This window comes from Hypanus sabinus, chromosome 11 (assembly GCF_030144855.1).
Source record: "Hypanus sabinus isolate sHypSab1 chromosome 11, sHypSab1.hap1, whole genome shotgun sequence".
Taxonomy (NCBI): domain Eukaryota; kingdom Metazoa; phylum Chordata; class Chondrichthyes; order Myliobatiformes; family Dasyatidae; genus Hypanus; species Hypanus sabinus.
In genome coordinates this window covers 37,923,733-37,950,440 of record NC_082716.1, presented here as the reverse complement: position 1 = coordinate 37,950,440, position 26,708 = coordinate 37,923,733, and the positions used below count along the sequence as shown (strand labels likewise).

At 37.3% G+C, this 26,708-nt stretch overlaps 1 protein-coding gene across 5 annotated transcripts in view; it reads right to left on the bottom strand.

Moving 5' to 3' along the window:
- LOC132401858 (ERI1 exoribonuclease 3-like) overlaps positions 1–26,708 on the bottom strand; it is a 298,380-nt gene that overhangs the window by 182,236 nt on the left and 89,436 nt on the right. For all 5 annotated transcript variants that reach the window (XM_059984141.1, XM_059984143.1, XM_059984145.1 and 2 more), the window contains one exon: positions 17,417–17,489. In XM_059984141.1, the coding sequence (XP_059840124.1) occupies positions 17,417–17,489 (73 nt within the window). The remainder of the gene's footprint in view (positions 1–17,416; positions 17,490–26,708) is intronic.

Below are 26,708 nucleotides of genomic sequence, written 5' to 3'. Positions count from 1 at the left end.
CAAGGACAAACAACAAATGTGAATAAGACAAATTGTGCAATTACAAAATGTACAAATAATAATAAACAAGAAATAAATAATCTTGAGAACATGAGTTGTCGAGTCCTTGAAAGTGAGTCCATAGACAGGATGAATGGTGCTAAGGAATTAGCAACTGTTTTACATCACTCTGCTATTGTTATTTTACAGAACTAATCTGATGTAAACCAGCTCAGTTGTCTTTAAGAAATTTTAGGACATAAATTTTAAATGAATAAAATACTTTTTAAAAATCAGTTGGTAAGGAGCTTTTTCAAATAATAAAATGGTACCTTTTAAGCAAATATCAGAGTGCTGTGTGAAACAGAAGAGGTTTTATTTTCCTTGAAATTTCTTTTAAAGATGCTGCTTTTTAGTTAGCTACACTCCCTGGAGGTACTTTCGTTTGAATGAAATCTGGCCTCAGGCTACAATAAGTGTTTTTCAATTAGGACTGTCAAAATATAATGATATGATGATATATCATACAATATTAAGCCTATGATAATCATATCACTCACTTTTTCCATATTGCAGTAATCATGCAATAGTATTATCATAATAGATAAACACGGGGTTTAGAATGCTAAGATTTTTTTCTCCAATAAGCCAAGTTACAATCATATTCCATCTTTTCAATATTAAAGAATAATTGCATGATTATTGAATGGCATATATTTCAACTGATACAAATACATAACTGAAAAAAGGACAAAGGGCTTTCTTCATGAACACAATAGAAGTACAAGTTGGCTTATACTAAACTTCACACAGTCTTTATTACAATAATGTCAAAGTCAAAGTGGCAGATAGATGTCTATGCCACTATAAATAATGAATACATTTTAAAAATTGAAATCAATATTCCTCATTCTATCCTGCATGAACTTGAGATCAGCCAAAACTCTAGCGCATATGCCCCTCACTAATCTCCTCCAGCTTTACAACATTGCCTTACTTGAATCTTACTTCCTTGCTTGCTTACAAATTTAACTGCTTTGCAGCTGGCCAGCATGGCTTGACCTGTCAAGACCTCAAGCTCTGAAATTCCATCCCTTAAACTTCTCCACTTCATTCTTCCATTGATACCAACCATCGACCAAGCATCTGAATATTTGCACTAACATGTTTCTAAGTGTCATTTTTTTATATATTGTTGTTATGAAGTACCTTGAGAACTTAAAACATGAACATTTATAGTTTAACCTTCCTAAATGAAAAACTCCCTCTGAAACTTAATCCAAACGGTTTGTAAATTTCTGCTCATATCGTCAAATGATCAAATGTTGAAATGTAAAATGTCCAACCAGGTACTTCAAAATTTGAAGATTTAGCAAACTGTTGTGCCTGTTAATTTTTCTCAGAAAATCTAATTAATCTGAATTGCAGTCCATTGGACATAGGGCTTTATGAGAATAGACAATAGACAGTAGGTGCAGGAGTAGTTCATTCGGCCCTTCTAGCCAGCACCGCCATTCACTGTGATCATGGCTGATCATACACAATCAGTACCCTGTTCCTGCCCTCTCCCCATATCCCTTGACCCCGCTAACTATAAGAGCTCTATCTAACTCTCTCTTGAATGCATCCAGAGACTTGGCCTCCACTGCCTTCTGGGGCAGAGCATTCCACATATCCACCAATCTCTGGATAAAAAAGTTTTTCCGCATCTCTGTTCTAAATGGCCTACCCCTTATTCTTAAACTGTGGCCTCTAGTTCTGGCCTCACCCATCACAAGTTGGAGTTTTTCATGTGATTCCTATATTAAAAAAATCCTTAGGCAAGGAATCACATAAATTGCTAATGTTATGAAAAATATTTACTGTATCCACTGTGACCTCAGGTTCTATGGTAATTATTGAAAAATATTTTCATTCCTACAAGCTCATTCATTTAATGTCCTCTGTAGGTGTAATCCAAAAATCAAACTTGAAAATATATCCAGTGTTTCACCCAATTTGAAGATGTCAAATTGTGCTCAATTATCTCTAACAGATCAGGGAAAAATACATTTAAAAAAGCCTAAATGAGCATAAATCATCATAATCCTTTGGGGTCCCTGGAAACATCAAAGTCACACTAGTCCATTTCTTCTATCAATCCAGGAATTTAGATTTCAGCTCATTCAATGATCATTTTTGTACTGTAGGCAGTTTATGTTTAAGCATCTGCAATTGGGCAAATTCCTCATTTTGTGATTTAACAAACCTTAGCAATTAAAAGGCAGTGAAGCTACAAAGTAGAATTCATGGGGGTATTTTTGTAAATCAACAAAAAATACAGCTAAAATGGTCAGAAAAACAACCTTGCTGCATTTAATACTGTATTCTTGGTGCATAGAGTGTCAGATTCATTGAATGAAGGGCAACTGGAGGTCTGGCTGAAGTGTTCACCAATATCTTTAACCTCTTGCATTGGTAGTCTTAGGGTACTCATCTCCTTCAAGCATGCTTCATTTATACCAGTGCTTAAGAAGGACGTGGAAACCTACTTCAGTTCAGTTTATTGTCATTTAGAAACCACAAATGCAATGCAGTTAAAAAATAGGACAACGTTCTCCAGAATGATATCACAAAAGCACATGACAAAACAGACACCAGAAAATCCACATAACATTTGGTAATCCCCAAATCCAGAGTTCAGAGAGGCTGCTGCATATTAAAATCACACTACCATCTTAGCGTGTTCCCAGAAAGGAGCTCCAAACCCACCAGACAAAACAAGACTACCCAGACACACCAAATCAGGAGACCAAGTCAGCGACTATCATCCAATAATACTTACATCCACAGTGGCGAAGTGCTTTAAAAGACTGGTGATTAAACACATTAACTCCTGCCTGAGAAGCAACTTGGATTGGTTTCAATTTGCCTACTGGCACAACAGGTCAACAGCAGGTGCCATTTCATTGGCTCTTCAGTCAACCCAGGAACAGTTACACAGCAAAGATGCATACATCATGATGCTCTTCATTGACTTTAGCTTGGCATTCCATACTATCATACACTCAGAACTCAACAATAAGCTTCAACACCTGGGCCTTAATATCTCCTTGTCCAAATGGACCCTCAATTTCCTCATCTGCAGACCCCTGTCAGTTCAGGTTGGCAACAATATCTCCTCCACAATCTCCATCAGCACAGGTGCACAAGACTGTGTGTTTAGCCCCCTGCTCTACTCACTTTATACTTATGACCATGAGGTTAAACACAGCTCCAATGCCATATTTAAGTGTGCTGACAACACCACTCATTTCCTAAATCCAAAGGTGGTGATGAATTAGCATATAGGAGGGAGATTGAAAATCTGCCTGGGTGATTGCACAACAACAACCTCTCAATCAATATCAGCAAGACCAAGGAGCTGATTATTAACTTCAGGATAAAGAAACCGGACGAAAGGTGGAGAGGGTCAGTAACTTTAAATTCCTCAGTGTTATCATTTCCAAGGATCTGTCCTGGTGTCAGCATGTAAGGGCCATTATGAAGAAAGCATGTTAGCACATCTACTTTCTTATAAATTTGCCAAGATTCGGCATGTGATCTAAAACTCTGATAAACTTCTATAGATGTGTGGTGGAGAACATATTGACTGAATGCATCACAGCCTGGTTTGGGAACACCAATGTCGTTGAATGGAAAAACCTATAAAAAAGTAGTAGATATGGCCCAAACCCCAGCACTGAGCATACCTACACAGTGAGCTGTCGCAGGAAAGCAGCATCCATCAAAAAGGACTCACACCATCCAGGCCATGTTCTCTTCTCACTTCTGCCATTGGGAAGAAGCCACCTCAGGACCTGCACCACCAGGTTCAGAAGCAGTTATTACCTCTCATCCATCAGGCTCCTGAACCAGTGGGGATAACTTCAGTTAACTTCACTCGCCCCATCACTGAACTGTTTCCATAACCTATAGATTCACTTTCAAGGACTCTTCATCTCATGTTCTTGGTATTTATTGCTTTTTTTCTTTCTTTTTGCCTTTGCACAATTTGTTGTCTTTTGCACAGTGGTGCTTTGTCTGGTCTTTTGGGTGTGGTCTATTATTGATTCTATTTTGTTTCTTGTATTTACTGTGAATGCTAGCAAGAGTACGAATCTCAAGGTTGTATATGGTGGCATACATGTACTTTTATAATAAATTTACTTTGAAATTTGAATTCATATTTGAGGTTCTATAAAACTACAACCATTTTCATATAAAGAAAATTGTTAGCAATTATAGGTATAGCATGCATACCTTGTTCCCTTCTATAGAAATTAGAAAATTTAAAACAGTTTCAATTATGTCATAAAACGTCTTGTTCAGGTTAAAAACTGCATACTTGCGTTGTTTTACTATAGATTCTGCTTTCCTGTGAGGCATTCAAAAAAGAAAAGGCAAACCAGGAAATTTATTTGAAAATAATTTTTGAAATGTTTCCTCAATTTCACCTTAGGGATGTTTAAAATCACAGTTAAGCACTGAATCTCTAATAAGAAATTGACAAGCCTAATCAATCAATCAAGAATAATGCTATGTTGACCCACAGCCAATCAGACTGATGAGATACAAAATTTATCAGGTGTTTTCCAGATGGCCTCTGCGATTAAAAAGTTAATGCACACTCATGACACATACAGAAACATTTCTAATGCAATTTTCTTTTCCTTTTCACTTCTATAGAGTTACAAGAGCTTGCTTGTTCCACAATATTTCAAATTTAGTTTATACAAAGGTTTTGTTTTAAAAAGTTGAAAGGAGACTGTGCATTAAACGAAACAGGGCAAATTTGTCCCTTATTTACCCTTGACTTCTGCTCTTGTTCAGGGAAGAATGGCGCTGGTCTCCTGTAAGATCTGAAAGCACCATGCCCCAGCAATCAAAGCACAGCTTTCAGGAGAATATGAGAGTCAGTACCGAACGCTACACATTTATCAAACCCACGAACCTTACTGACGGAGCGAATCCTTCCATCATTACAGCCTTTCAGTATAGGATACATATGACTAAGCCAGCCTTCATTTTTACAGATTAATATTCTCTCTTTCAACCTTCACACTGTGATAAATAGGTAAAAGAGACAAAAGAAGAAAACGAAGTGAAAGAAAGAGCAAAGGAATGAAACACAATTCATAATAATTTAAATAAGGAAGAATTAAATTGAATAATTTAAGACTAAAGTAGGAATAAGTTAACATTTGGATGCTTTAAGGTGAAATTATTCTGGGCTTTTTTCGTGTTTGTTTATGTCCTTGACTAAAGTTGTTTAAGTCCTTGAATAAAGCATGAAAGAGATTGGCTTTTTGTAGATTTCAACTTGATATATCTGGTTAAATCAATAAAGAAAATTACAACAAATCATTGTAACATTTGTCTAACATGTCATTATAATTACCTATTAGTAAAATAGTATAAAGCATTATTTGTTTCAAAAATATCCAGAGTTTGTCCAGTAAATCAATGTGTTAGTGGATGATAATCCAAACAGATAACTTGAAACATGGTATAAAAATATTTCGTGTACCACTGATGTCAGAAGCTTTGATGTGATTAGAAACCAATCATTTGCACTACTTTATCCCCAACTGAATTCCCTGGTCATTATAGGTAAAATCTTATCAAGACATGAGTAAGAGCAATAAGGTCCTGTAGGAAGAGCTTAGGATGCTAGAACAGGGCCTCAAAAAAGTAGAAATTTCTGGATTCTTACTAGTACCAACGTGCTACCAGTACAGAATTTTTCTGTGCTATTGAGGAGATTTTAAGATAGTTTGGCACAGGGTGGAAACCCAAGAGGAAAGAAAAGTTAAGCTGAAAATAGTGCAAAGCATTTGATAACCAGAGCAGAACCATAGAACATTACAGCATAGAAACAGGCCTTTTGGCCCTTCTTGGCTGTGTCGAACCATTTTTCTGCCGAGTCCCACTGACCTGCACCCGGGCCATATCCCTCCACACACCTCTCATCCATATACCAAGTTTACCTTAAATGTCAAAAGTGAGCCCGCATTTACCACTTCATCTGGCAGCTCATTCCACTCTCCCACCACTCTCTGTGTGAAGAAGCCCCCCCCCACATGTTCCCTTTAAACTTTTCCCCCTTCACCCCTAACCCATGACCTCTGTTTTTTTCTCCCTTGGCCTCAGTGGAAAAAGCCTGTTTGCATTCACTCTATCTGTACCCATCATAATTTTATATACTTCTATCAAATCACCCCTCATTCTCCTACACTCCAGGGAATAAAGTCCTAACCTATTCAACCATTCTCAAGTTTCTCAAGTCCTGGCAACATCCTTGTAAACCTTCTCTGCACTCTTTTAACTTTATTAATATCCTTCCTGTAATTAGGTGACCAAAACTGCACACAATACTCCAAATTCGGTGTCACCAATGTCTTATACAACCTCGCCATTACATTCCAACTCTTATACTCTGTACTTTGATTTATAAAGGTCAATGTACCAAAAGCTTTCTTTACAACCCGATCTACTTGTGAAGCCACTTTTAGGGAATTATGTATCTGTACTCCCAGATCCCTCTGTTCTACTGCACTCCTCAGTGTCCTACCATTTACCTTGTATGTTTTACCTTGACTTGACCTTCTGAAGTGCAATACCTCACACTTGACCGCATTAAACTCCATTTGCCATTTTTCAGCCCATTGCTCCAACTGGTCCAAATCCCTCTGCAAGCTTTGAAAACCTTCCTCACTGTCCACTACACCTCCAGTCTTTGTATCATCAGCAAATTTGCTGATCCAATTTGCCACATTATCATCCAAATCATTAATATAGATGACAAATAACAATGGACCCAGCACTGATCGCTGTGGCACACCACTAGTCACAGGCCTCCACTCAGAGTAGCAATCCCCCACTACCACTCTCTGGCTTCTTCCATTGAGCCAATGTCTAATCCAATTTACTACCTCTCCATGTATACCTAGCAACTGAATCTTCCCAACTAAACTCCCATGCGGGACCTTGTCAAAGGCCTTACTGAAGTCCATGTATACAACATCCACTGCCTTCCTTCCATCCACTTTCCCGGTAACTTGCTCAAAAAACTCTAATAGTTTGGTTAAACATGACCTACCACGCACAAAGCCATGCTGACTTTTTCTAATAAGTCCCTGTCTATCCAAATACTTGTAGGTCCTATCTCTTAGTATTCCTTCCAATAATTTACCTACTACCAATGTCAAATTTACCAGCCTATAATTTCCCAGCTCACTTTTTGAGCCTTTTTTAAACAACATAACTACATGAGCTATCCTCCAATCCTTCGGCACCTGACCCATGGATATCGACATTTTAAGTATTTCTGCCAGGGCCCCTGCAATTTCAACATTAGTCTCTTTCAAGATCTGAGGGAATACCCTGTCAGGTCCTGGGGATTTATCTACTCTGATTTGCCTCAAGACATCAAGCATCTCCTCCTCTTTAATCTGTATAAGTTCCATGACCTCCCTACTTGTTTGCCTTGTTTCCATAGACTCCATTCCAGTTTCCTTAGTAAATACAGATGCAAAATACCCACTTAATATCTCTCCCGTTTTTGGTTCCATACATAGCCAACCACTCTTATCTTCAAGAGGACCAATTTTATCCCTTACAATCCTTTTGCTCTTAACATACCTGTAGAAGCTCTCAGGATTATCCTTCACCCTGACTGCCAAGGCACCCTCATGTCTTCTTTTAGCCCTCCTGATTTATTTCTTAAGTATTTTCTTACTCTTTTTATACTCCTCAAGCATCTTATTTCCTCCCTGTTCCCTATACATGTTATAGACCTCTATCTTATTCTTTATCAGAGTTCCAATATCCCTCGAGAACCAAGGTTCTTTATTCTTATTCATTTTGCCTTTAACCCTGACTGGAACATACAAACTCTGCACTCTCAAAATTTCTCCTTTGAAGGCCTCCCACTTACCAATCACATCCTCGCCAGAGAACAACCTGTCCCAATCTACGCTTTTTAGATCCTTTCTCAAATTTGGCCTTTTTCCAGTCTAGAACTTCAACCCGAGGACCAGATCTATCTGTATCCATGATCAAGTTGAAACTAATGACATTATGATCACTGGAACCACAGTGTTCCCCTACACACACTTCCGTCACCTGCCCTAACTCATTTACTAATAGGAGATCTAATATTTCATCCTCCCTAGTTGGTACATCTATATATTGATTTAGAAAACTTTCCTGAACACATTTCACAAACTCTAACCCATCTAGACCTTTAACAGTATGGGAGTCCCAATCAATGTATGGAAAATTAAAATCCCCTAAAATCACAACTTTCTGTTTCCTGCAGTTGTCTGTTATCCCTCTGTAGATTTGCTCCTCCAAATCTCACTGACTATTGGGTGGTCTATAATAGAACCCTACTGATGTGGTCATACCTTTCCTGTTTCTCAGCTCCACCCATATGGCCTCAGTAGACAAGCCCTCTAATCTGTCCTGCCGAAGCACTGCTGTAATATTTTCCCTGACTAGCAAAGCCACCCCCCACCCTTCATCCCTCTGCCTCTATCACGTCTGAAACATTGGAACCCTGGAACATTGAGCTGCCAATCTTGCCCCTCCTGTAGCCAAGTTTCAGTAATGGCTATGATGTCATAATTCCACGTGTCAATCCAGGCCCTCAGCTCATCCGCCTTTCCCACAATACTCCTTGCATTGAAATATACACACCTTAGAAGATTATTACCACCACACACAACCTTACTATTTGTGACTTTGCATAAACTACTAACATCATTTACTTTTACCCCGTTCCACTATCTACTCTAGCACTCTGGTTCCCACCCCCTTGCAAATCTAGTTTACACCCTCCCCAATGTACAAAGAAGGGGCAGGAAATGAGAAGTGGCAGAAATATACAGTGAGGAGGAAATATGTAAAGAAATTACTGAGAGGTGGAAACAGTACAAAGTAGTTCTGATGAAAAACTCAGTTATCCCAATGTAATAATGATAGGAGGAAACATTTCTAAATTGTGTCCAGGATAATTATCTGAACAGTATTCAAGGAGGAGGCATTGCTGGCTCTGATTGTGGTCAATGACTTGGGTCAAGTGCACCAAGTTTCAGCACAGCAACATTTTGGAGATGATGATCATCATGAAATTTAGGTTAACTCTAGGAATGAGGGAGGAGGAATCTAACCTAAAATTAATTGCAAAATGCAAACCTGCAGGTGGACGTCCATGCCATTCCTCAAGTACTAAATTAATATTTTGAATCTATTTTCACCAGGCAAAATGATGTTTCCAAAGTAACAGTGTAGGACAGGATAGCTGGAATACGTTAAATTTTGGATAGCACAGACCTATCAGAAAAACTTGGCAAAATATAAATCAGGATGTCACCAGGACAGGATAAAGTTCTGAGGGAATCACAAAAGGAAACTGCAAGACATTTGATGATAATCTTTCAATGATCATTGGACAGGGGTAGAGGGGTGGATGGTGCCAGAGGACTAAAGAATATTGGCTGTTACTCAAAAAAGGGAGTACGGGCAAGTTCAGCAATTGCAGCTGACAGCAACTCCTAAGAAGCTCCGGATCTGACAAAAACCATTTGTCATATTTTGCTAGTCGAAAAATGAACCTTTCTTCATTCTTCTGGTTCCGACCTCACAACCGATTATCAACTTAAAGGATACGGCTATCACCAAAGCACTTATTTTGCTAAATATGTGTGCATGAAAATTCAGCAATTACTTCCTTTAAATTCCTACACCCTGTTACTCTGCGCAACTAACCGCCCAAAATATCAGCTAGATAAATCAAATATGATATAGGCATCAGATATCCATGCTAACTTTCTTTGGTCAAAGTACTGAAGTTATTCTATCCCTAATGATAGATCACGGTGATTTCCAATACAGCTGGCAGGCATAATTGGAGTTTCTTCATTTCGACCGCCTTCATCTCCTCTGTTGAAGAAACATTTGCAATGTACTATTCATTATTTTTGAGGATCTGGATGCTGCTGCATTTCTAGCTCGTAATTTTCCTTGAACAAAGTGGTTTGCTAGGCTATTTCATTCAGGATCATTGGTGGATCTGAAGTAACATACTGGCCAAACCTAACTTTTCCTCCTGCAGGAAACTAATGAGCCAAAAAGACTTTCACCCACAATCTAGTAGTCTTGAGGTAATCATTACTAATGTTAACTTTAACTTTTAACTTTAGAAACTGAATTTGAGAATCTGTAGCTAGGGAAGTTAGGATCAGAATGAAGCAATTTATACATCTATTATCTTCATACTTCCAAGTTACATCAGTTGCACATGATATCCCACTTACCAGAAAACTTCCCGAGCTCACAGCTTACCTATTTTTGTGGTATATTCCTCCTTGTGTGGTCCTTTGAAGAGAAACCAACTCAAATTTAATTGGAAAGGCCATGGTGCAAGCAGGCTCTGGGCAAAAAGTCCAGATCATACAGATTTCACCCAGGTGGGTAAAAATCAGCATATCTGAGCAGGTTGTTAGCTTTTGAATAGTGCCATACAGTCATAGGCCCTTCAGCCCAACTCATCCATGCAGACTAAGATGTTGATCAAAGGTAACCCCATTTGCCTGTGTTTGGCTCATATCCCTCTAAAGCTTTCCAATCCATGTACCAGTTGAAATGTCTTTAAGCATAGTTATTGTACCTGCCTGAACTTATTTCATGTACCTATCACTCTGGCTAAAGAAGATGACCCTTAGGTCCTTTTCAAATCTTTCCCCTCTCATCTTACGCCTATCCATTCATGACTTTATACACCTCGTTAAGATCCTCCTTACATTATAAGATGTTACTGGGACTTGAAGACCTGAGTTGTAGGGAAAGGTTGAATAGGTTATTCCCTGGAGCATTGGGAAATGAAGGAACTAGAAATCATGGGTCAAGGATCAAAGATGAAATGTTTAAGGGGAACATCTTCACTCAGAAGTTGGTGAGAGTGTGGAATGAGCAGCCAGTGGAGCGGTGGCTGTGGTCTGATTTCAAAATTTAACAGAAGTTTCGGTAACCTGGATGGAAGGAGTGTGGAAAGTCTATTCCTGCAGGTCAACGGGACTAGGTAGAATAATAGTTTGGCATATACTAGATAGGCCGAATGGCCTGTTTCTGGGCCGTGGTGCTCTCTGACTCTATGGCTTTAAAACAATAAAACAGATTTACTTTCAAGTATTTACATTTTTTCAAACTATATCTCATTACTATTGCAGTAATTCCACTAACTGCCATAGGTAGACAAGATAGCAAAAAGCCACATTTAAGACAAAAGCAATTGTTTACATTCAGCACAGCGAAGAGCCGTGTGATTTCTACTGATGTCCTGGCAAACCACGAAAGATTCAATAGCTTCCAAAATACAGAATGATCTTTATAATTTGAACAGGTCTTCAAAGCTCTTCATTTAAGAGCTTCAGTTGTAAAATTGTGTACCTTTTATTTTGACTCACCACTTACCCCTGTTATGAACTGTTTAATAACCTTTTATAAAATAAATCTGTTACGGCTATAGGACAAAAAACTAAAGCAGCAGATAATTGTAGAGTCCTTTAAATCAACTTGAAGTCAACCTACTCCAGCATGTCACCTTGTGCATCTTTGCAACAGCTATTTATAGAGAATAGTTTTTAAAATAGCTCAGACTTCAATTATTAGATTATAGAATTTTATCATGGGTACATCCATTTGACTCTTTAGATATCTGGTTGTTATACTCTTTATGTTGTTTACATACTACTATCATATGCAGCACTTTTTGATATATTAGCTATGATATAAAAGTGTTCTAAATCTTAACAATTCCTATCAATCACACTATTAGTGAAGAAGATAAGTAGATTATTTTGACATCAAACCATTAATTTTAATACAAAAAATTAGAAAACTAAGGTTATCCACTGGAATTATAAAGTATGAAATCATAACTCAGCTTCAGATTGCACACCTTTCAATTCTTATACATCATTAAAAAGATGTCATTCAAGTTCAAATTCAAGCTAGTGGTCAGAAGCAAAAACACTCGATTACTGGTGATAACACAGTGTTGGGAAAATCTGATCAACGACATTGTTACATTCAATTACTAAGGGTGATGAGAGAATATCCCCAAAATGATCCTCATTATTCTGAAGGGGTTTAAAAATACGGTATCCAGCCACTTTTAACGACACATATTGAAATACTGGTAATTAAATTAAAATTAAAAGATGCAGGCTACAACATTGTATCATGGGATAGTTATGAAAAATTGTTCTCAGAATATGTATGGTGAAACAACGAATGTCAAATGATCTTTTCATCACTGGTGGGAAAAATGCAACCTCTGTTTGTCTGTGTCTTTGATTGAAATTGGCTTGCACTCTCAGGAGTCAATAACAAGCAACGATAACTTCCAGAAAAAGGAAGACTAAATGATGTGGGAAATACAAATGATATAATGGTGCTTTGACAGTGATTTATTTTAAGATTGGAATTAACACAATTGCAACAATTTACCATCAATGCTACAACCTCCAATCGTCCTGATTCATTTTCCTGATATATCTTCCCTATCTCCCTCCGGTATGATCTTCTTTAAAATCTCCAGAAATACACTTTTTTTCCTCTGTGGTAGTTAATACTTCTCAAAAACAACTTCTCTTCAGTGAATGTTCCATGATGTGTTATAATGCCAAAAATAGTGCATAAAATATAAGGTGCTGCTATCCCATGATGGGAAGATACTCGCTGTCAGTGCTGAATGCTAAATGTGAAAAATATTTTCCCCCATGCTGTGAGTTAGCATAGAACAAAACTCTAGATAATAATTATATTCAAATGGTTAAAAATCTTTGCATTGAGTGAAATAATTAATAATGTAATTTGGGCAAATTTTAGATTTTACATGAAAATGTCCTTTAACACCTGCTGAAAAGGGCATTTAAAGTCAATCAGGACAAGTCAATCCTACAATCTTGTAGGAAGGCCACTAACAAACTGTTCAGTACTTTAACACACTCCACTGAGCATAGGACAAGAACAAATGTCCAAGTTGTTTTTGCACATGTATACTTTCAAACGAGAATAGGATGAGAAGTTGTGTAACAATTCTGGGTAAAAACTCCAGAGTTCAGGTCCACATTTTCATCAGAGGTATAAGATACCAACTCCCTTCTTACTCCTTTTCTTTTATTCATTTAACCAGAGTAACAAACAAATGTATTTTCTTTTCCTTAAAAAAATACATTCTTTGTACTAGTCATATATTTTTATTTAAGTGATTGCATTAATGTACAATAAACCTTGTATTCTAAAACAAATACTGAAGAAAATTCTACTCAGTTCAGTGAATAGGACAAAAGCAGTTTTCAGCCAGTAGTCAGAATATAAGAACACATACAATCATCTCTGATCTACTAAACTCAGTCCAATATTCAGTCTAACAAAAGCAATGACAATGATGATAAGAGACAAACATTTAGTAGATTTGTCATATAATCTCTAATTTGTTACTTGAAAATGACACTATTGTAGCCTACACAGTCACCAATAATATTATGTAAAGATACTGGGTTCACATAACGGCATCTTGTTAGATTTCCAATCTTCTATTATCCTTAAAATTTTATAGTATTTAATATATTACTGATATCTCCATCAGGTACCACTATTCTGTCTCTCCTACCCTTGCCATTTTCAAAATGCCAGGGTTCATTTTTAAAATGCTGGAGGAACTCCGCAGGTCAGGAAGCATCATTGAAAATGAATGGTCAACATTTCAGGCCGGGTTCTGAAGAAGGGTCTTGGGCCGAAATGTTGACTGTTGATTCACTTCTATAGATGCTGCCTGACCTTCTGAGTTCCTCCGGCATTTTGTGTGTGTTGCTCTGGATTTCCAACATCTGCAGAATCTCTTGTGTTTCAAATTTTCGATGTTACAAAATGAAAAACTCTCATTATTCTCCAAACTGGCGGTGTCCTCTGGACCTATGACACCATCCATATCCCCACTTACACAATTCACAAACTTTTCAGCCTTTATTCCTGCCTTATTTATGTTTGGGCTCTGTTGATCCACCATTGTCAATCAAATTCATCTTCAATAATAATCCTTCTCAAGAAAACATTATTGAGTGAGTATTAATGATTTCATCATGTTGGATTAAATCCACATTGACTAGTAGGTAGACGGAGAGGGAGAGCCAGAACGACAAAAGGAAAGCAAGAACAAGTGAGAAAATGAGAGCGGGAGTGTGAGGATAAGATCTCTATATCTGATGTGCTTAGATAATTATATTTATTCACATTGCACGAATAAAAATGCAGTTCTACATGATTGCCATGTAATTTTTAATGTGAAGTCATTTTAAAAATAAACATGAACTACAACACTTTGATCACCATTATACAAGAAAACAAGTTGTAAGTGATTAACTTGGGATTTATATTGTGTTCTAGCTGTGTATGCAAGGAACATCAGGCTATTGACAAATCCTAGCCCTTGCCTAAGCAATTCCTGGATCTCGCTGTTAAAAACGTGTAGTCAAAACAGATGCTTGCCATCTGCAAAGTGACACATAAGCTCTTCCCTCTTATCTCCCTTGGCTGTATGTTAATCAGGACTCTGCTCCGTGGCTTCCTCATCTCAACGTTATTATGCAGCAGCTGACCCTTTCCAACAAAGTCAACCTCCAGTCAATATTCAGGAAAGGTTGATGAGAAAGGACGAACATTGACGGGTTAAGGAGAGGGCACTTACTAATACAAAACACAGACACTTAGTAACAAGATGTATTAAATACAACTAAATACATAACAATATTTTTGTTTAGAAGTACAAGATGGGAGTTATTCTTTACTAATTGTTAAGCATTCCAGTCTATGAAACCTTCAGCACAGAGACAGATGGAGATATTAAAGTGAACAAAAATATCTCTTCCATGATACAATAAGAACTAACCTAGTTAATTTCAATTGCAGTACCAAAGACATGAAATACTAGGTTTAGCAAAGCTGAAATTCACTCTAAATTTGCACCAGGTTACGAACTATTTTCTGCTCAAGGAAAGGCTAAAAGCACTTTTTCTCTCCTTCATGAAACCTAGACTGCCACCTGGAATTTCAGATCAGAAAATATTACTTCTCAATAAGCTTCTGAGTTGCAAACAAATATCTCACAGCATTTTATCAATTTCTTTAGTGCCATTAGTTCTACTACCCTGCCGGTCAATTCCCTTGACCAGATATTTTACAGTGATAGTACCAGGGAAGAAAGAAGTACCAATATTTCTGATTATCTCTCAAAATGACAAACATCTAGATCATCTTGTCAAGTTTCTTCCTAGTTCTGTACATGAATTAAAAGGATACTGGGTCAGTGAGTCTGTGCATAAAAACTAGAGTTTATAGCTGCAATTATCTTATACCTTAAAGGATTTTGCATTAGTTTTAATTTGTTTAAACATTTTAAATAACTTCATTTTTGTGCAAACATTTCAGAAGTAGAACAAATGAATAAAAGAATCAACGAATCATTTTTGAATTAGATTATATTCTTGAGTCAGATGTAGGAACAGAATGAAGCCTTTCAGTCCATTGAGTCCCTCTCAACCCCATTCTTCTGCCTTCTACCCCTAACCTTTGATGCTTTTACTGGTCAAGAACCTGTCAATGTCACTTTAAGTATATCCAATGACTTAGCCCCCAGAGCCATCTGTAGCAATGAGCTCCACAGATTCACCCTCTTGCTGAAGAAATTCCTCCTCATCTCTGTACTAACAAAACACCCTCCTAGTCTGAGACTGTGCCCATGGCTCTTAGACTCCCCGACTATAGGAAACATCTAGGTCTTTCAACATTTACTTATTTGTTTGTTTGTTTGTACTCAGTACCTCTTTGGACAGTGGGAGGAAACCAGAGCATCTGGGAAACACCCTTGCATTCTATGGGGAAGCCATATAGAGGCTCCTTACAGAATGATACTAGAAAATTGAACCCCAAGCTCTGGAACAGCCCAAGCTCTAATAATGTCATGCTAACCACTATGCTACCAAGGTGCCCATTCAGCAAGTCTCAATGAGATCCTCCTTCATTATTCTAAAGTCCAGCAAGTACAGGGCTAGAGCCACCAAATTCCTCTTTTGTGTTAACCCTTTCATTCTTGGGTTCATTCTTGTAAACCTCTTCTGGACTCTCTCCAATGCCAGTACATCCTTTCTTAAATATAGGGCCTAAAACTGTTCATAATATTGCAAATGTGATCTGAGCAATGCCTTTTGTTTTGAAATCTAGTTATGTGATCATCACAATGCTACTGCATGCATCATGGGGCATATGTCTAAAAGACTACTTGTACTACCGAATGAAGTAAAAATAATTAGTTTCTTCAATTGAATACAGGTGATTTGTTTCCTAGGCTCAGCTGTATTTATACAATTCTGAACTGAACCAAAGTAAGTCTATACATCGATAATAACTTAATAAACCTTTATAATGAAGTCTGAAGGAATTACTTAAAAAAGCAAATAACTCATATCAGATTATAATATTGATCATTGTATGTAAGAACTACTAATTTATTATTTTGATAAGACCCCACTGCTTCCCTTTTTAAATATGTAAAATGAAAATGTTGTACATTATAAGCAAAAGCAGCACAGTCAAGTAAAAGGTCAAATGGTTGCAGTCTTTTCATGTCCTTAGAAACAAAACCAAAAATTGGGGATAAAATGATAGATGGAGAAAAAGAAAGTATTCAAGTTCTGGAGGAAAACTTACCAAAATAAAGTGGAAAAGTAGATAACTTAAGGGTTAATGAAAGACCCATGCCTTTGTCCTCTTACTTTCAAGATTTTTTTTATATTCCTCCCTGATTTAAGAGTTCTCCTTTCTACACTGACAGTAAGGTATTTCTCGCCAGCAGATTATAAGTCACTCTGGGCTATTATTCAAGTACAAAGTCCTGGCCTCTCTGCATTTAGACCAAATATAATATCCTTCATGCATACATTATCTGTCTTCCTATTATCTGGTATGATTTCTGAATTAAATTTCAGCGATGTAATATTGGCTTGAAGAGAGAATTTCTTTATAGGCTAGTCAAAGGTTAAAATACCAATCAAAATAACACTGCATATGCACCAAGACATTTTAATATTCCTAAACCCTGTGATTGTAAGGACATAATATTTTTTCCTGATTACCCCAAAGGCAACACATGCTTACAAGACAGCTATGAGAGAAACTTCGGAGTTCAGATTGTACATAATATCCTATTTAGCTGTGACACAAAAAGAAGATCCCAATATCAGAATAAAGCCGGGCTTAGAGCCATCAGCTCCTCATTTCAATGTAAATAGGATTGGCTATTAAGCATCTCTAAAACCTCATCCTTGAAAACGATGTCTGCTACTCAAAGTACCTTTTTGAGATTAATCCACTTCTTGAAGTAATCAGGGACTGGCAGACCCAAGTACTGGCATTGTCCTGGCAGCCTAAGAGAAAAAAGGAAAGAGTTTGATTCTATTACAGTACAGGCCTTTTTATTAAGCTCTTATGACAGTGGTTAGATTATGGAGATAAGTTTAAACCAAGCCACTATCCAAACAGCTAAAGATCCACTGAATGGGAAATTGGTAATACTGCTTCTTGATTTATAATCTTAACAGAAATAAACCTCACACTTCTCTGCAATAAACTATGTTGAGGACTTAAACACCAAGTCCTTCAACAACATTGAATGTTTATGTTATCATATATCTTCACAGGCAGACCTCCTCAAAAATTCCTATGTACTGTAACTATTTTTACAACAATTTAGACCTAGTTATGGGACTCTTACACAATGAGTAAAACGAACCTTAAAATTTAGCATTTCGTAAAGTTTTGTTGCCATCAGCTCAACAATGACTTATTAAAAATCATTAAAACATAGAACAATGGAAGTAATTTTTAGAACTTTAAATATAACATGTTTAAAACAGAGATGCAAGAAAGATTGCAGTTGTTGGAAATCTGGAGCAACCAAAACATGTTGATATAAATTTAAAATAGATATATATATAATATTTTATTTGTTACGGGGTTTTATAAAATGTGCAATAAATATAATTTTACTATGAAACTCAACAAATCTGAATTTCATTCTGTTTGGTAAAAGTTGAAGTAAATTTAGATTATAAACTTGCTGCTGTTGTTAGACAGTATACCAGCAATTGAATTCTGAATCAGTAATATCCGTGTATTCAGCAATTGAACTTTCCCTGTACTACATCAAGGAAATCAATATTTCTTAGAGAAGTTCAAGGCAGTCATCAAATAAGGAGTTCAAATGTTCTAAAATGCAGAACCAACTCATATTCACTGCGTAAACCCAGATATCAAATAACCATCTTAAATACTGTTTTGCTATGATAAATATATGATAGCAAATGAATTTTTGAGTTGTTTTTCTAACTGCATCAGTGCAGTATTTATGTTACCAAGTGATGTAGAACCAAAGGTATTTTAAACACATGGCATGTCTAGATTATTTGGTTTGAAAGACAAGATTGTCGAAACACACAAGCAGCCAACATATATATATATATGGAACAAATTCCCCCATTGTTAAAGTTCTTAGAGAACATTAAAATGAAACAATTTCTTCTACAATGAAAGCTATTAGCTCGTTGTCTCCTTACTTTTAAGATTTGCCAATAAAAATATATTTAGATCCAGATTTCTACAGACCATTTATTAAATGTGATCAATCTGTAATACTTGTAGTACCTCACCTCATTTGGTTATTCATGCTGCAACTGAATCTAAATTAAAACACTTCATTATATGAAATACGATGTTTTACAAGAAGCTGAAACTGAACCAAAGATGACGGACAAAATTCAGTGTGCTGAGAAATGAAAAACATGAATAATTGGCTAGTATTTTATGCTTGGACATCCAAATATTGTCAAGATAATGTGCTGAATGGGAAGTGATCTGGCCCATTTCAATTCTATGCTTGGATTAGGTATGGATTTATCTTGAGAGTGAGCTATGAATAGCGAATTCATTTAGAGGAAAAGATATTTTTTCCCCAGTCTCTATGTTCTATGTTCTATCTTGGTTACATGCACAAAATTGCTCTGTGCAAAGCAACTGATGACATCCAAAGCTGTAAAGAAGACTGCTTACTAATTGCTGATCAAATAAACTAGTACATTTTTTTAAAAAACATAAATTTCTATCAGCAATGCTGCATTTTTTAAAAAAACAGACTAGAGGCAAGAGTTAACCAATCATAAAATGGATGAATTATAAAGTTGATTTAAATTTAGCAAACAAAGATGACTAACCACTTTATACATTTTTTTGTATTGAAAACGATTGGTATTTCTCACTGTGTTATCCTATGCTAATGCTGCAGATGGACACCATGCATGTAAATATGCAAAGTGTAATACACTGTGTTTCCCTCCAAAAAAAAAATATGGACTGAAACTTGCACAGTTAATTAGATGGTTGCACAGTGGCGTCATGGTCAGCATGAAGCTTTACAGTAAGATCAGGGTTCAGTTCCTGCCATTGTCTGTAGGAGTATGTACATTCTCCCCACGACTGTGTGTGTTTCCTCCAGGTGCACCAGTTATCTCCCACATTCCAAAGATGCACAGTTGTAGGCATGCTATGTTCGCACTGAAAGCATGGCATGCTTGTGGACTGCTCCCAGCACATCATCAACACAAAAGACACATTTCATTCTTTCAATGCACATGACAAATAAAGCTAAACTAATCTAATTTGTTTGGAATAGTACAATTTTTGCAAAGTTTGAAGATGAGTATCACCTCCAAAACTACAAACAAAATGAACCAATGAAAGCATGATGGGACAGAGTCAATGTGGCTTTCTTTCCTGAAGTGTTTACATAGGATACTGTACTCAAGGGACGGCATATCAGAGAAAATGATACACGGACTCATTAGCAGCCCTTGAGGTGTTGATCATGAAGTTTCCCACAGGTAAAGAACTGCATTATGTACTTCTTGCAAACTGACGATAACGATGGCATCTGGCTGTCTTGAAGGACAATGGATAGTGGTGCTGGAGTGAACTCTCCAGGGCAGAAGCCTGGGCGGAAGATAGAGATATCCCAGGATGCCTAGTCATCAAGATCCACCTCCCGGTCTCACCAGTGTAGTTCAAAGAAAAGCGAAGCTATACATTTGATACCAGCTTGGTTGCAGGCGTTGTCAGAATGATGTCAATGACATCCAGCCACCTTAGGGGCTCCACTCCAGATTCTCTGTCTGGGTTTACTCCCATAGCCTTTGTCTCCCCCGAGGCAGTGGGGCTATTTACCCATCATCCCACTGCTTCATGAGCACCATACTGACTGAGGTCATAGAAAACCCATGTAAAGTACAAGCAAAGTTGCTGTGGTGCAAAAAGTCCTATAGCATGTAATTTTACTAATACAAAATACTGAGAGTAAATATCAAAGAATCAGATGTTCAAAATAAAGCTTCAGCATAATGTCACAATGATTCCTACTGTGCCATAAAAATCAATTTCAGGGCTTCTTAAATGCCATTTAATTTGATTGTAGTGTAGAGTGACAAGACCGCAAAAAAAACGGCCGCTTTCTGTGTGCTACCTTACCATGTCCTTTGAACACCTTACCTTTTGGTTTGCCTTGCTCTACTCATGTTGCTTTGATAGCCTGGGTTAACTTAGAGGCAAAGGGACAAAAGATACCTCCCCTCCAACGACAAACAATTTGTCACATTACATCATTTCTGTAAGTTGCTTTCCTATAATCGAAGGGGCAAGAAGAATTCCAGGGATGATGATGAGGGGAAAGAGGAGGATAGTGGAAAGGAATTGTAGGAGCAAGGAACAAGGGACAGGACAGAGATAAAGGAAAGAGATAAAGGAAAGAGAGGGAGCTAAGGGATGATAAGGGAAGAAATTCAATGTAAGTGTGAAAGCCACCCACCTGCTCTGAAAGTAGCAAAAACTCATGGGAGATAAGAGAGAGATGGAAAGACACAGAGAAATGGTACACTGCGCTTTCTCTACCTTAAGCCTATTGACTGGGAGCCCAGCGCCATTTTTAACAACCAAGTGAAGAAGAGGAGCACTCATGGCAATCTCAGGAGTTGACTGAAACTCCTGGATAGCAGAGGGAGTTCGGCACTGTCAAAATTGTCACCCAAATAGGGATCTTTCATGCTGATAGTAAAGGTTCTAAGGCACCATTTGAAAAGTAACTCGGAGTTCTTCCTTGGCATCCTGGCTAATATTTATCCAGCAAACAACAACATAATGGTGAATGATCTACTTACTGTGGCATTGCTCCACAACAGTAATACTGCTCCATCACTATCCTCTTTTGAATACCTTTTGGGATTCTGTCACATTTCAAGTTTACTTAAAATTTCCAGTGTCTGGAGTTTTTTATTTTACACCCATTAAGGTTATTCAGTTATTAATTCATTTCTTTTTGTGAGATTTGTTGTTAGAAAAAAAAGCAGGCTCATTTGTTATATCACATATGTAACAAAACAAATACTTGGAGTATGTTGATGCCTTGAAAGGCATTATATTAATTCAATTTTAACTGGGAAAATTCAAGTACCACTGTCACTTCAACTTGCCCCCCCCCCCACTATCCCACCCACCTTCCCTAGCTCCAAGAATGAAATGCAATTTATCCAAAAACCCAACATTCAGATATTACAATACTGAGACAAGATTATTCTGTGATTAATATTCACCAGGGATGCAAATAGTAGCCATAATCCCATGTGCTCTACTTTATCCTATTTTATATTAACCACATATGTAACCTACCACAGAAATCATCTCCAGTTCACTGACCGACTACTGTAGTAGATTCCATTGCCTCATAACCCCCTTGAGTAAAAGATTTCTCATGTTCTTTGTTCCTGATCATTTATTCTCCAACATATCTCCTCCATCTCTCCTCCAACAATATATGCCATCCATTTTAATAAGCACAACATTAATACATATATTTCCAAGTGCTAATTAATAAATAAAACCCTGTACCCTGCTAAAAGTAAATGAAAGACAGTTTGCGAAAGGAAAGAGGTTGATGGTGTGTACCTGTATATTCAAAAAGTGCTTGACAAAGTAAGACCCTAGTGAGGTCTGTTAACATAATCTAAATGCCCAGAATTAAAATAAAAGTAATTATGGTTACATCAATTGCGACAGAACAAAAAGTGGCAAGGATGAGCTATCTACTAAACAGAAGAGGCTTACTTTAGTGCCCCTCACTGGATGACCTAAGCTACACTACTATATATACCACAAAGTGTGGTATTAAACTCAGAAAGATTATTACTTCTGAAGAGAGGCAGATATCAAGAAAAGATGAATAAAAGGACAAAGCAAACTGATAACTGGCAGAGGAAATTGGTGAAATTATTTGATCTAACGTGAATCTTTGAAGTTGCAGGATATTTATACAGTCCATTTTACTCCAGAATATCCCAAAGAATGTAACAATGCATGCATTGAATTACAGCAATTAGTCTGATACAGAAAATCTAGTTATCTATTTTTAAAGTAAGATTCCACAAACAGCAAAGCAATAGTGATCAGATCACTGATTTCAGTCAAAGTAGCTGAGAGATTAAGTTAAACAGAACAGTGCTCTTCTCTAAATTGACCAATGGGATTTTGTTTTGTATCTACCAAAAGAACAGATGGGCCTTGACACAGTATTTAATCTAGAATATTATGACAAAGCCAGAATACCATGGTCAGTTCTAGGCAGGTCACATTTATAAGAATGTCAAAGCCAAGGAGAGACTGTTGATGGGATTTATTACAATATCACAAGGAATGAAAGAACTCAGTTACTTACACAGACAAAAGAAGACAGAGGTGACGTTACTAGGGTTGTTTTTTTGGGTTTGAGATAGAAATGATGGAAGGCAGATTTTATAGTGGTGCTTAAAATCATGCAGACATTTGACAGAATAAAAAAGGACAAAATTGGTCACTACTGATTAAAGTTAATTAACACAACAGCCAACAGTTATGAAGAAAGAAATATGAAGGAATTTTAACAGGGAGTGCACTACCTAAAAATGAAACTGACATTGAATACAATAAAAGGAAATATATACATAGCAACTGGACAAGGTAAAAGATAATTAATTCTTTCACTGGCACAAGAACAATGGGCCGATTGGTCTCTTTCAGTGCTGCGCAGTGCTGTCAAAACACTCTGTAATTTCCTCTGCTCATCACTGTATGTTAATGTAATTCCTCAGACATTAACAGGCAATTATGACAGAATAAGCTTACAACAATTATTTCAACATTGTTAATTGTCCAGTATAATCACAATACATGAATCACAAGAGCATCCTTCCAGTACCATCCAACTACCCCAGAATTACATACTGTACAGCACATTGTAAAAAGTAACCTGAATTTGTATGTTGAAAAAAATTGCTTGGACACAATCTGGTAATTATTCTGAATTATTCTTTATCTGATACAAACATCTGTTAGCCTTCTGTCTTTATTAAAACTCTAGTGATCTTTTGTTATAGTACCAAACATACAGTATATTCTAATATAAATTTACTTTGTATACAGTAATTAATACTCATTATAACTCCTTGACCCATTCATTGCTGAAAATGCATTAGTATCTCCAGCATGTTCCTAAATTTTAGAGATACACTCACTTCCTTCTGGTAAGTACAATCTTTTAAATTCATTGTCTTTAACATCACATAACATGGCCAATATATCCTTTGATTTTGCAAAAGTGTTTTTGTCCTCAGCTATATCTAATCTTCTGTTCAATCCATATACAGTGCTCTTCAAAGTTCCTCTTCATTGTCATGTATCTGGATATGTAACCAAATACTATATATTCCATGATTTTAAAAATTAAAATTGTCCGTTCAAATAATTTGCATTTCTAACTCCTTTAAGAAAGAATTCCTGAATCACCCATATTCAATTTTCTGTTGTTGTGTCGCAGTAACTTTACAAGATAAGCAGCAGAAACATCACTTATGATTACTGCAAAATGTCCAATGGACCTCCAGTGCAAACTCTGAAGTTACATTGAACATAAAATTTAAATTACATGTTGTCTTAAACATAATATTTATTGGTTCACTGACAAGCTAGATGATTGCATTTACAATTTTTAGTTCAGTTAATGAGAAGAGATGTTTGTTTTCCCTCATGGTGGAGGAACAATGTTAACAAATGTTTCAAAGTTTTAAAGTCAACGAAAAAGTAGTGAGAAGGTGAATGAAGTTACCCACGCCGGTTCAGGAACCTGTTGGTTGCAGGGCAACAGCTGTTCCTGGATCTGGTGGTGCACGACCTGAGGCCTCCTGATCAACGGTAATAACAAGAAGAGAGTAGATCCTATCTGGGGACATTTCATGATAGATGCTGCTTTCTTGTGGCAGCATCCATACAAATGTATTCAATAGTGGGGAAGGCTTTGTCTGTAATGGATTAGGCTGTATCTTCTAATTTCTGTAGTCCTTTCCATTTCTGGGCTTTGGTGTTTTCATTCCAGGCTGTGATGCAGCCAGATACGATACTCTCCACTGTGCAGCATAGAAGGCTGTCAAAGTCTTTTTGTGACATCCTGAATTTATGCAAACTTCTAAGAAAGTAGAGGCACTGCCGTGCTTTCTTTGTGATGACACTTATGCAACGGTCCCAGGACAGATTCTCTGATAAAGGGTCTCGGGCTGAAATGTCGACTGTTTATACCCATCCTCAGATGCTGCCTGACTTTGTTGAGCTCCTCCACCACATTGTGTGTACTCCTCTGACATAAAGCTACTGATTCCTCTGGTCCCCTAAGGAGGACTGGCTCACGTACCTCTGCCTTCTTCCTTCTGTAGTTGATAATCAGCTCTTTCATTTAGCTGGCATTGAGTGAAGATGCTGTGGGACGCAACCAGATTTTCAATCTCCTTCCAATACGCTAATTCACTACCTTTGATATGGCCAACAGTGATGTTGTCAGCTAACTTAAATATGGCATTGGATCTGCATTAAACAATGTGATATTTAATTTATGCACTTTACTTTATGTGTAATTAATTTGTAGATTTTATTTTTACTTTCTTAAGTTATTTTGTGTTAACTGTGTATTACTGTGCTTTACATCCTGGTCCAGAGAAACATTGTCTTGTTTGACGGGATACATGTATATAGTTATATGACAACAAACTTAACTTGACTTGACAAACATAGGTATAAAGTGAGTGAAGCAGGAGGCTAAGCACACACCTTTGTGATGCACCTGTACTGACAGTGAGTGTGAAGGAGATATTGTTGCCAATAAACACTAACTGGGATCTGCCAGAGGAAATTGAGGATCCAGTTGCACAGGAGGTATCGAGGCCCAGGTCCTGAAGCTGATTAATGAGTTTTCAGGGGATGGAAGTGTTGGATGCTGATCTGTAGTCAATGAAAAGCATCCTGACGTATGCATCTTCATTGCCCAGCTGTTCCAGAACAGAGTGAAGAGCCAATGAAATAGCAGCAGCTGTTGACCTGTTATGATGGTAAGCAGACTGGAATGGATGCAGGTCACTCCACAGACAGGAGTTGATATGCTTCATGACCAACCTCTTGAAGCATTTAATCATAGTGGATATAAGTGCTATTGGATGATAATCATTGATGCAGGTTACCATGTTCTTCTTGGACATCAGTATGACTGAAGCCTGCTTGAAGTAGGTAGGTACCTTAGATTTCCAAAGCGAGAGATTGAAGATGTCTGTAAACACTTAGCCAATTGATTAGCGCAGGTCTTCATTCCCGGTACGCCATTGTGGATATAACTCAGAACGTCACAGAAAGCCTGCTTTCCACAAATCCTGTCATTACTTCTTGATGCCTCAGTAAAGTAGCTAGCATAATCAAAGGCCCCACCCACCCCGAACATTCTCCCCCTCCTCTCTCCCTTCAAGCAGAAGATACAAAAGCCTAAAAGCACATACCACCAAGCTCATGGACAGTTTTCACTCCATTGTTATAAGAGTATTGAATGGTTCCCTAGTACAATAAGATGGACTCTTGACCTCACAATCTATTGCATTATGATCTTTCACCTTACGATCTACCTGCACTGCAGTTTCTCTGTAACTACTGCACTTTATTTTGCATTCTGTTAATTTTTTACCTTGTATACCTCAATGCACTGTGCAATGAATTGATCTGTATATAGAAATAGTGCAATTACTCAAGTCAAGTGTGATGTTCTCCTAAGAGGTTGACTACTAGTGGATCCTCAGGGTGCTGTAGAGGCCAATTTGGGATCCACATATTTGGTCGCAGTAAGTGTTGGCTGTGGTCAGTGGTTGGGTCGTTTGGTTGCTCATTCTCTCCTTTTGCAGCTGCTGCTTATTCTCTACGGCACAAGGGAGATTGCTCTCATATAGCGCAACTTGCTCTTGGACAAATTTCCAACCCATTTGGTGCAAATGGTTTAGTATGCCCATTTTCAAGGTCGATATCATCAACTTTTATGAAGGGCTGAATAAATGGATGGTTGGGTGGTGGCTGATATATTCAGTAAAATGTTTTCTCAGTTCTTAAATGTAGTGTTGAATTTCTTCAGGCTGATTTGGATGTTATCTTTGAAACATTTCCTTTGCCCACCAGGAGCTCACTGACCTTCCTTCAACTGGGAGTAAAGGATT